The sequence below is a fragment of the Globicephala melas genome, chromosome 8, assembly GCF_963455315.2.
Source record: "Globicephala melas chromosome 8, mGloMel1.2, whole genome shotgun sequence".
NCBI lineage: Eukaryota > Metazoa > Chordata > Mammalia > Artiodactyla > Delphinidae > Globicephala > Globicephala melas.
In genome coordinates this window covers 99,190,653-99,203,283 of record NC_083321.1, presented here as the reverse complement: position 1 = coordinate 99,203,283, position 12,631 = coordinate 99,190,653, and the positions used below count along the sequence as shown (strand labels likewise).

The 12,631-nt window shown below is 37.2% G+C and overlaps 1 protein-coding gene across 6 annotated transcripts in view; it reads right to left on the bottom strand.

Annotated features, from left to right (window-relative positions):
• CCDC15 (coiled-coil domain containing 15) overlaps positions 1 to 12,616 on the bottom strand; it is a 62,188-nt gene extending 49,572 nt beyond the window's left edge. For 3 of the 6 annotated variants that reach the window (XR_009564980.1, XM_060304236.1, XM_030840306.2), the window contains exons 1-5: positions 12,418 to 12,616; positions 11,868 to 12,056; positions 6,347 to 6,496; positions 5,614 to 5,805; positions 148 to 261 (exon numbers count right to left, since the gene is read on the bottom strand). Coding sequence is in view for 5 of the 6 variants with exons in the window: in XM_060304236.1 (XP_060160219.1) it covers positions 148 to 261; positions 5,614 to 5,805; positions 6,347 to 6,496; positions 11,868 to 12,047 (636 nt within the window). In the remaining variant the exon portion in view is untranslated. Of the gene's footprint in view, positions 1 to 147; positions 262 to 5,613; positions 5,806 to 6,346; positions 6,497 to 7,360; positions 9,112 to 11,867; positions 12,057 to 12,417 lie in introns of those variants that run through there. The other 3 variants (XM_060304237.1, XM_060304239.2, XM_060304238.1) reach the window with 3 other exon arrangements.
• Positions 12,617 to 12,631: the final 15 nt, after the last annotated feature.

Sequence of the window (12,631 nt, the reverse complement as noted above, 5' to 3'; positions counted from 1 at the left end):
CATAACTTTTAAACCGCTCCCTACTTTTGGATAATTAAGGTTATTTCCAATTATTTTTCAGGTCTAAATAATGTAGAGATGTAAATTAATCTTTATCCTATTTTTTAATCTGTATTTTTAGAAACAGCTCATTAGAATTTAATTTACCTCTTGGGTGGGAAAGTTTTTCTTTCGATCATCTGGAAACACCGATGCATTTTTTTTATTCACAGTTTTAAATGATGCCAGCCGTTGACGTGCTTCTTTCATGGTTTGACTAAGCTGCCAAAGAAAGGGGAAAAAAAGAAAAGAAAAACAGGCTAAAGTCTTAATACCAAATTCACTAAGTGTTCCAACAGGAAAACAGGCCCCTATTATTAAAAATTGCCAGACCTAAGACAAGAGGATTACTTGGAAAGGAGATTTTCTGATCTGCTGATAAGTGTATTTACAACATTATTTTCATTATCTTAAGAGACTGTATTTCATAACTTGATTTAAGTGCTGTTACTCAAATCGTTTTTTAATAATGTAGGCTTTATATTAAGTACGTACACAAAAATATTAGAACCTATAAGTCTGAATTTGGAAATGACTGAGCAGACACATTCCTTACCTTCTATCCGTCTTCTTAATAAAGAGTTATTTCTTCAACTGGTCCTTGCATGCCTGATCACTTTTATCACTCCTTGTAAGAAGACTCTCTATTCCTAGTCCCCCTAAAATCCTTTTTTCCTATTTACATGAGTCTCTTCTTCACCCGTAACATTTGAAAACTATAGTTATTTAGTCTTTTCTCAAATGTCTCTTCTTCCAGGAAGGCTTCCTAAGTTAATTTAGAGTACAAATTCAAACCTGTCAACAGACCAATTTGTTTCAGGTACTCTAGGTAACAACTGATAATAAATATTAATATTAAATATGTTAATTTTGTGTTCATTCCTTATCTCTACCTAGCAATTTCAGTAAGTATCTATTTTGACTTCTTTTTCAGAGAAGTACACAGCCTATTTTACATTTCACATATCTGCATAGAATGTTCCTTTAAGGAAAATACAGAAAAGCACATCCCTATACTACTCAGTGAAATTATGGCAAAGCCAGGACCAGTTCTAACCCATCCAATGAAAGTTTAATGACATCATTTCTCCCTTAAAGGGAAATAATGACTGTGATTTACAGATATAAATTACAAATATTTTATGATATTTACTAATAGTGACCTAGAGATAAAAACACTCTCTTGCTAACAGCCCGGTTTCCTTACAGCATTATCACCTCTGTTTTGTCCTTGTTTCTAGAAGGTCTATACCTCTAGCCAGAGAAATCAGCTTGAAACATTACTCTTTATTCTACTAAGAGGAGGACTTCTAAATTTGGTTAGTGCAGAGTGGCTAAAGGGGTCAAGATAGAGTTAATCACAATGCAAAAACAGATAGTATATCTGCAGTTGAAGTTATGAAAAAATACAAAGCCATGAACATGCTTATTTTTACTCCTTGCCAAGTGTGGTAGACATTATTGCCCTGCATAAAGTGACCAAGGATGCAAAATACTTGCTGTAACAGATTTAAAATAAGAGTACATAATCTTCATTTTCCATCAAGTCCAAACCCCTATTAGTTGCAGATTGATTTTAGTCTCTTAAGCAGGATATTTCAACTGCTCCAGCAGTTGGACTAAACATTACGTTCAGTTTTTCTGCCTTTATCAAAACCCTTCATCATATCAACCCAAAGATCCTTTCAATGACCTGCTATGAGGACTGTAGTAGGCTGAATAATGGCCACCCAAAGATATCAGGTCTTAATCCCTGAAACGTTACTTTATAAGGAGAAAGGGCCTTTGCACGTGTGATTAAGTTGAGGATCTTGAGATGAGGAGATAATCCTGGATTATCCAGACGGGCACTAAATGCCATCACAAGTGTTTTTATAAGAGAGGTAGAGGAAGATCAGACATATGGAAGAAGTGATGTGAAGATGGAGGCAGAGATGGGTCTGATGTGGTCACAAGCAAAGGAATGCCAGCAGGCACCAAAAGCTTCAAGAGTCAAGGAACAAATTCTCCCTAGAATCTGCGGACACCTGGATTTTGACTCAGTGAAACTGATTTTGGACTTCTGGCCTCCACAACTGTAAGAGAATAAGTTTCTGTCATTTTAAGCTACTAAGTTTGGGGTAATTCGTTACAGCAGCCACAGGAAACTAATACAAAGACCAAAGTTAATGTTAATAAGCACTAAACAAAACACAGAAGACAGGAGGATGGTAAAAATCAAATTATGTAAAATGAACAGGCAGAGAAGTACGTTCCTTTTATTGTAAGATAATGGTGATCACTACATATATTGGTGATTGTGTGTGTGTATATATATGCATTTGTATGTGTATATATATACATATACATTTACATATGTAAGTTTAAACACATATACATGTTGTGTTTGTAACTACTCAAAACATAAAATTTGACCAAAAGCCTTGTCTGTTCTTTTTCTTTTTGGGGGGCCGTGCCATGCAGCTTGCGTGATAGTCCCCCAACCAGGGATTGAACCCAGGGCCACGGTACCGAGTCCTAACCACTGGACTGCCAGGGAACTCCCCAAAAGTCTTTTCTGTACTAGAAGCTTAGACACAATTTTCATTCCTTTGTAGCTGTTGTTATCAGCAAAGACTGGCACTGAATCGCTAACCAAGACTTAAAACTTCCCTGATGGAAATAAATTATTATATAATTACATAGAAAACCCAGCTATCAATAAGCAAAGGTAGTTCTGACCAATAAAATTAAAATGTACTATATAAACAAATTTTGAGATTTAAATAAACAAATTTTGAGACTTAAATCTTAAAATCTAATGCAAACACTGATCATACATTAAAATGTAAAACTTCAAACAAATATGTAGGATGAAATTTGACAAATATAGATATCTACTGTGATACTGTTCCCCACTCATTGTTCATATTTTCTTCAGTTCTTTTTAATTTATTCAGACAATTAGGAATTTATATGGAACTATATAAATGAAACAATGTGGTAATAACATGTAGGTCATGGGAAAAGACTATAGATGAGATCTAACATTTATAGAATTTCACCTCTTGTACTGCCATGGAGGCCTAATACCTATGTCTTTAAATGTATGTTAATGCCATAAAAATCTACCCAAAGTTGAATTCTATCCAAGTACAATATAGTTTATTTGCAAAAGATAACATATTGATTTTTCAGTGTGTTAGACTTTTCTACAGCCACAAAAATACCATACACATAAAAACTCACATGAGGCCCTTAGCATAGCCTATGAACCCCAATGTAGTACATCAATATACCTTTAAGTAGGCGTACCAAGCTAGAGGCTGGCCAGTAACCTAGACCTAATGCAAAAAGGCAGGATGGGCCAATAAAGATTCCTTACCTTACATAATGAACAAGGAAGTGTTCAGAGAAAAAGTCAGAGACAGGAGCTGGACCTAAAAGATCCTAAGCTGGAGAAAAGAGGCTAAAGGAGCCTCAGGTATGCCAAAGTTTTGGAGCTGTGATGATGAAAATACCAGTTAATAGTAGAAAAATAAGTAAAGAAGAGAGAACACATGTAGAGACAGGATGACCAACTCTCAGTTTGCCTGAAACTGTCCCAAAGGAGTTAGTGCTTGAACTCTGCCTCATTGTCTAGTTCTTGGCGACATCTAGTGGATAGAAACTGCAACAAAAACAGTAAGATTAAAAAAATTTGAGCATCTATTGTCATGGTGTTGAATGGGCAAAAGTTTACAGGCTTAAAGTAGTTTAAGTCACTGAACGTTCCTCAGTAGTGCATCTTCTTTTAAGAAAAAAACAGGGTTGGGAATTCCCTGGCTGTCCAGTGGTTAGGACTCCGCGCTTGTACGGCTGGGGGCACGGGTTCAATCCCTGGTTGGGGAACTAAGATCCCACATGCCACAAGGCACAGCCAAAAAAAGAAAAGAAAAGAAAAAAACAGTATAAAAACTTTTTAGATTTGGGGAACATTTAAGGCTTTTCATAACATGATTATTTCCTACCCGTCTAACCTCATTTTCTGTTGCTTTACCCTGTACACTATCAATTAGAAAGGTTCCATCACTTATTAGCAAATATATTGGGTTGGCCAGAAAGTTTGTTTGGGTTTTTGTAAGCTGTTACAGAAAAACCTGAACGAACTTTCTGGCCAACCCAATACTAAGCTCATTACATATTCTAGACTTTTTACTATTCCTCCTATCTCAAAGTTCTTTTGAATTTACCAATTAAATTCAGCTTACCAATTCAAAATACACAGCTCAATTCCACCTCTTCCAGGAATTCTTCCCAAACTATTTCCTTGGAATTAAAAAAATTTTGAATTTCCACTGCACAAATTTATCAACAATGCAGCAAATATCTCCATATTATTATCTAATAGATTGGGGGTCTACCAACTTTGTTTCTCTACTTGGAAATATAAACCCATGAAAGGTCCTATTTCACACATTTAGTATCCCTACAATGGTTAACAAACAGATATTCAAATATCTGTGGACTGATGTGTCCTATTCATGTATCATACAAATGAAGTAAAGTCCTCACTACAATGGAATTTATAGCTACCAGTAGCATGAAAGCAAGGACTGTTATTCTGTCTCAGTCAATGTTCTATCCTTTGCAATTTCTGCGGTGCCTGGCTCAATAAATATTTGCTCAGTAAACTGTTCATAATCTTAAAAACGAAAATGATTATAAAAATGATCACTACAAACCAAATAATGACAAGAAAAAGTCATAGTTTGGGCAGAGAGAAAAATCTTTTTAATAAGTATTTCAACATAACACGTGATTATAAAGCTTTCCCTATTTATACTAACAGCATAATCAGATTTGCTTCATACTTATGACGAAGTATGTCAGCAATCACACAACTTTTATTTTCACATAATCATAATTTTCCACATTTTTGTTCTCCTCTCACTAACCCTAGGATTACATTTTAAAATGATAAATGAAGGATTATTCCCACAGAATAAGAGTTGAAGAATATGATCAACTGGACAAAAGCCTGGGTACATTATGCAGGGTGGAGGGGGGTACTGATTAGATGGCATCAAGTGATTTGAGTGGATAAATCTACTCATGGTGGTTAATTTTTAAATATTCGTTATGTAAAGTGAGTCACTAAAAAGTTACATTAAAAAATTCTGAATATGTTAATTTAGAGTTTACTATATTATCACTTGACTTATAGATCAATTTATGGTGATAATCAGATTGAGGGACAGAAAAAAGAAACAAAAATAATCTTTTGTCCATATGCCACAAACTGAGAGTAACTTACCCATAACACAATTTCAGTATAATTGAAAAATCTACATTCTTTGACCTAAAGCTCTTTCTAATAAGTTTTGAACTCTAACACTTTGGCACCTTTCTTTAAATGATTCTTAAGTGTCTGACCAATAAATATAAATTTAAAATATATATATAAAAATAAACATCATCCCACTATTCCCCACTTTACAAAGGTAAAAAAAAGAGGAGGTGGCAAAAAGCAAAGTTGAATGTGACACCTCCTCATCTCTACATCATAGCCTAAAAAAAAACCAGAGACATAAAATAAAATGAATATATACTTACAGCCTGGGCTTGTTGTTGGAATAGTTCATTCTGATTCTCTCTATCTTCTATTCCATCCTCAAGCTTCCGGGAAGGAGGTAACCTAGCACTTCCAATAGCAGCATTCAAATGGTTTGGAAAAACACTTGTTCTTTTAAGAGTTAAGTTTGCTGGATCTGAAGAGTGCATGGCTATAGAGCCTTCTTTTTCTGCCTACACAAAGGAAGAAAGAGTGAGCTTCCCCCAGTCAAGTGCAATCAAATAATGTCTACCAGCAGCCCAAAAGCTTTAAAACCGGGGTTGGGGGGAAGGAGGGGAAAACTTTAGCTGGTAAAGAAACTAACATTTACCAGGCACCTACTACGTGCTAATATTTTACATTATCTAATTCTCAAAACAACACTGGGAAACAAGTATCATATCCCCATTTCACACATAAAGAAACTATAGTCGAGAGAATTTAAGTAATTAGCCCAAGGTCACAAAGCTAGTAGGCAGCAAAGCCAGAATTCAAACCCCAACCCCAAACTCTGACATTGTTTATAACTATTTGGTGAAAGCAAAAGAGGGAATCAGAACAACACAGGAAACAGAAACAACAGTTTCTCTATATACAATCTACTGCCCTCACTAGTAAATCAGATTATGCGAAGCCTGGAATCAAAAGAAAGTGATTCTGTCATTGCCTAATAGCATTTCTCATTACAAGCACACTTCCCATTCAGTCTTTACTCAGGCTCACTTTTGAACTTACGGCTTCATAAGACCTCTGAAGTTGTTGCTTTTTTCTCAGCCTAATTTGCTGATTTACTCGGCGTTTGACTTGTCTCTGAAAATGCTTCAGAGCTTCTTGTTTCTTTCTTAGCTGTTCCCTTAGCTCTTCTTCAATCATATATGCTGAAGTCTTTAAAGATGAAAGACAGAAAATAAACTTACATGTCCCATTCGCTTTGCCCATTAGGACTCTGTTGTAAACACAAAGCAGTCAGAATACAGCCCTGAAAAAATAATTCAGTTCTACAACCCAAAATTCCCCGTACAGTAAAGAAATCACAGGAGTTCAGAGCTGATAATCTAGACGTAGCTAGTGAGTACCAAGAACTTAAACCAAATCACAAACTAAAAATTGGAATCTGTGAGCACTCAAATCAAATCTTAATTTTTCATTGTACTGAGAACTAAAAGTATCTTCATTAATTCTGAATGAACCAATTCAAACCTACATTATGTTACATTTTCTAAAATGAGTAAAATAGTCCAGATACACCAGATTGCTCGCCACTCACCCACTATGTCTTATTATAAAATGAGAGTTAGGCTTCATTTTTAACCTAGCATGCCCTTCTTGCCACTTCCGTCTAGAAAAGGCCTACTCAGTCAAGACCATCCAATACCCATCTAGTACCTCTCACTCTTATTAACGTTGAGTACAATACTTCTTAACTCCCCCGTTAGATTACGAATGCTTTGAGGGCAGGAAATGTATTTAATTCTCCTTTGTTTCCCCTATGGTATACAACACAGAGCCTTGAATACAAAGGTACTCAATATTTATATAATTGATTAATTCCAGAACATTCTAAACAAGCTGGAACATTTTATCACATTTGAGTCCTTGATCATTGTTTGCCTCCTGTAAGTGCTTTGAATAACAAACTGATTATAATAACAGCAGTTACCATTATTAAAGATCTATTATGAGATAAACACTTTAACTACCTTGTATCAATGAATCCTCAAAACTACCTCCAATACTAGGTATTCTTACCTCTTATGTTAAAAATGAGGAAATGGGGCTCAGAAGGATTAATCTGTAGTAGTAGTCCAAGATCCTACAGCTGGCAAGTAGCAGAGCTAGAAGTTTCTCTGACTCCAACACTTATGCCCTGTACTGTACTGCTTTTCTCTTGACTATGTCTCTCTTCCATAAGGAATCTTCATATTAAATAAAATCATCATACCTCCTATCTATCCCTTCTCCTAATGCAGTGATTCCAAATTCTAATTCTGAGGGGTGCCCCAAATTATTTCACAGACAGTCATTAAATTCTCAAAATCAAATGAATTGAAGTTCCAATTAAAATTAAAATTCCCAAGAAATCTATCCCATAAACTATTCTACAAGAGTATGTACCATAGGAGTAGAGTGTACAAGACAGATATCAATGAATAATTAAGTAAAATAATTCCAAAGTAGATATATATGTAGTAAAGCCTGAACAAGTGACTCAAGTTAAGTCAAGACCCAGACAAATTTAAGCCATTCTGCCTTTCTTTTACTCCCATTGTCTCTGTCTGCCCTCTTTTACTCGCACCTTGAGATTATCAAACGTCTTATTGAAGTGCATGACTGGTTCCAAATTGTGGATCTCAAGAGTAAACCAAAGATAAGATTGTACCATAGAAACATATTTTAGAAACATATTTTTCTTAGCAACACTATTGTGTAAGACAACCAGAACCTGAAAACACTTGTTCCATGGGACGTTAAGAGGTTCCCAGAATCATATAAACTTGAGAAATACTGGGTTAAACAAAAATAAATAGTCGGCCCTCTGTATCCACAGGTTCCTCATCCTCAGATTCAACCAACCATGGACGAAAAGAAAATTTTCCAGAAAGTTCCAAAAAAGCAAAACTTAAATATGCCAAGCACAGGCAACTATTTACATAGCATCTACATTGTATTAGGTATTGTAAGTAATCTAGAGGTGATTTAAAATATACAGGAGGATGTACACAGGTTATATGCAAATACTATGCTATTTTATACAACTGCTTGAGCATCTGTGAATTTTGGTGTCTGCAGGTGGGGGAAGTGGGGGAAGAGGGGGGTCCTGGAACCAATCCCCTCTAGATACTGAGGGACAACTGTACTGTTTCAATTGTACTACCAATTCTTCATAGCCTTTTTGCACCCTATAGACTATCCAAGGGGCAATATAGAATGAAGTGTTTCTCAGGACAGTCAAAGAATACATTCGGATAATTTATATATGGTGGAACTAATAGTTAGATTACATAGTCCTTAGTCTCCAAATATGATCTCCCCTTCTGCCCCCAATTAATCAAGCCTCCCAGTATATATGCTCTTGTGTAGTCATCTCCCATACTGAATGTAGTCTGACTGTATACTCAATAGACTGAGGCACAAGTGTTGGCTCCATGACTTCCCAGGCAAGGTCATAAAGCAACCTCCACCTAGGGAAGCCCATACTAGCCAAGCAGAGAGACCATGTGGAAAGAGGAAGATGTCCAGCCAGCCCTCAGCCATTCTACTCAGCCTAGCCCAAGTGCCAGATATATGAGTAAGAAAGCCATGTAGGATATTACAGCCCAGCAGATGCCAGATAAAGAAGAACCAAGAAATCCAGCCACCAGCCAGAATCCAGTCAAGTTGTCCCAGACATCATCAGCTACTGGGGTCACCCCAACTGAGGGCTCAGACACTGTGGAGCAGACAAGCCATCCCCACTGCGTCCTGCGCAAATTCCTGACACACAATATTGTTTGCTTTATGCCATTAAGTTTTAGAGTGGTTTCTTATGCAACAGTAGATAATCAGATAAATTATAAAACAATGCAATAGCTATATATGCTGATAGGAAAGCAGTACCCTTGGATGATAATTTAATTAAGGGGCAGTCTCAAACTATGGCATTTATAGGAATTCTGATGGCTCCTTGAAACTTAAGGACAAAAATGATTAGGCATTTCCCTTTAGCACAGACATGAACTTAGGGTAACCAAGCTTTAGAAGTTCTGAGCTGACAAGACCTACGTCTGTTAATAAGAGTGAATTCCCCAGGCTGTATATGCTAAAGTGATAAAGAGTTCTATTAGATGCTTGATCAAATTGCCTTTGACTGGTAATGACCAGAATTTTTTAAATGAAGGAAAGGAGACATGTTTACACATGCTCCAAGACTTTAATATTTTGAGTTGATATATGGGAATATGTGATGATTCTTTTTAACACAGAAAATCTTGGTCGTTTTTAGATATTTTTATGCTATTGATATTATAAAGATATCATAATATGGGCAATTAAAAACAGGTGTCAATAATTTAAATACCAAAATACCTTTGTACCAAATCTTACTGATTCTTCTGGGATGTTTCTTACATTTATCCCTTTTCATTTCCATTTCAATCCCCTTTTCAAGGCTTTCCCTCTACATTACTTACCATTAAAATCTTGGTGCTATACTTCATGCCTAAATTGTTACCATTACAACCCAATTTGTCCCTCAGGAGCCAATCGCTCCTTCATTTTTTTTTTTTTTAAACATCTTTATTGGGGTATAATTGCTTTACAATGGTGTGTTAGTTTCTGCTTTATAACAAAGTGAATCAGTTATACATATACATATGTTCCCATATCTCTTCCCTCTTGCGTCTCCCTGCTCCTTCACCTTTAAAAATGTTAAAGCAGGACTTCCCTGGTTGCTCAGTGCTTAAGAACCCGCCTGCAAATGCAGGGGACACGGGATTGAGCCCTGGTCAGGGAAGATCCCACATGCCACGGGGCAATTAAGCCCGTGCGCTACAACTACTGAGCCTGCACTCTAGAGCCCGCAAGCCACAACTACTGAGCCCGCGTGCTACAACTACTGAAGCCCGTGTGCCTAGAGCCTGTGCTCCACAACAAGAAAAGCCACCGCAATGAGAAGCCTGCTCACCACAACTAGAGAAAGCCACACGCGGCAACGAAGACCCAACGCAGCCAAAAATAATAAGTAAAATAAATAAATAAAGTTTTAAAAAATAGAACTTAAAAAAATGTTAAAGCAATTTATCTAATCAAAACACTATTTGATCATGAAATTAATCTGTAAATATTAAACAATGAATGAAGTCAATCCCGTCTCCAAAATTTCCTGTGGTTCCCTACCACTCCTATTTTCCACAATCCTATCAACCACCATGCCCCTACTAGGCCTTCCACTGCAATCAATCTAACCTACCCTTAAATCCTAAATATATCTTGCTTACTTCCTACTCTCTCCATTCTCCTTAATTGGAGAATCATCCTCTTTCTTTCTGATTATCCAAATTCTTCATTAAACTTTCCTGGGTCACATCAATTCAAAACCATATCTTTCTTCGTTAAGTGCTATAATAGTCTTAGCACTTAATCATATACTACTCAGACTCAAAATCCTTTCTGGAAATAGCATAGTAATAAATGAATGCTTATGTATATACATCCTTACAGACATAAATAAAATGAATGAATACATGCCATTGCACTGCTATTTAACATTTACTTGAAACATGTCTCATTTCTTCTCTGAGATGAAGGACCACTATGAGAACCTACCTCATACTTTTCAACTCATGTTCAGCACCTTGTCTATACATTCTGAAGATCTTCAAACATTCTGTGCATTCCATAAATATCTACATGCTCCATCAGGAAAAGTAGATATGTAAACAACTTACTATAAATATAATGTGGTATTTATAATAATAAATGAACCACAATAATATATGAACAAATAGCTAAGGAGCACAGTTTGGTGAAAGACAATCAAAAATCTTCTTACCAAAAAGGAAAAAAAAAATCTTACAAAATTGTCCTCCTGTGTTAATAGCTACGTAAGAGAGTTGTCTGACAGGCATGTATGTCAATTTGCAAAAGTTTCCCTTCATCTGAAATGCTCTTCCCTTTCATCTGTACTTACAGCACTTCCATTCTTTAAGGATTAACACAAACTATATTACCTCATTTACTCATTCAACAACTATATCCTGAAGACTTGCCATATGCCAGTACAGGAATGAACAAAACATCAAGATCCCTGTCCTCATGGAATTTACAGTTAAACTTTCTCGGAATCCCAATCAGAATTAATCTCTTTCTCCTTTATTCTCCCACTGCATCTGAACCTGACTGAATCTCCATTACAAAATTTACCATAAACTTTAAGCAATCAATGTTACATTAACTGTGGTCGTCATCCCTACTACATTGTAGAGTGTTTGGAAGACAGTGCCTATGTCTTGTGCATAGAAAGCAATCAAGGGTTTGCAAAGCAAACTGAAATATATATAGGTAATAAATATTTGATTATGCCGACTAAAGCTGCAGCAAGTTTCGGCAGATACATATTTGTTCTATAATCCTAGTGCAAGAACATATCTATTTATGACAGAATAGAAACGGCATCCCCAGACTGTTCATCTTATCTGAGCACCAGGGATTTGAGAAGGCTAAGAAAAAGAAAGATGGAGGAAGAACCCCACCATACTTGCATCAAACTGACACTCACAGATGCCGGGACTGCTGAACTATCTGGCGGGGCAGGCTCCACCCATGCCCCAACGGGTACTATAGCCTGGTTCCTCTCAGCCAGCACTGCCAACACGTCCTTGCTCTTCAGGGGGTTTAAAGCCAGGGGCAACTTTGTGGTATTTCGAAGCTTCTTGATGGGGGCCATACTTCCTGGCATCTATGACTCCTGGTTAGGAGAGAGGAAAAGCTTAAAATCTTCAAACGACCGCCTTAAAAGCTCAACCCCCTAACACGCGTATGCCACAGGCTTCTGAAAAGGAGAGAAGCCTTGGAGGAGGCAGTAGCCTGACAAGGATACTGGCGAAGAAGGAAGGAAAAAGGAAAAAAGGGAAAAGAAGGGGTAAGAAATAAAGGAAGGAAATGTTTAAAGATCGCTCTCGGAAAGGAACAGGGACAAGAAGGGGGAGAAACAAGAATCTGAATGAGAGAACGAAGATTGTGCCAGTGGCGGCAAAGCGATGCAGGAAAGGGAGGAAAGAGCGTAGCAGCCGGAGGGCAAGGGGGCTGGGAGGGTGCGGGGTGGGAACCTGGGTCTGAGGCAAAGAGTCCGAATAATCGGTGTCCGGTTATGGGGGGAAGCGCTGAACGCCGGGGAGTCCCGGACCAAAGAAAAGCCTGTTTCTCAAGCCTCAGGGTCCCACTCCTGCTGAGACTGCACCGGCCTAGTATCGATCGCGGTTCGCCACGGATTCAAGCTACCACTGACACCAAAGGACCCGCCTTCGGTAAACCGCCGCTTTG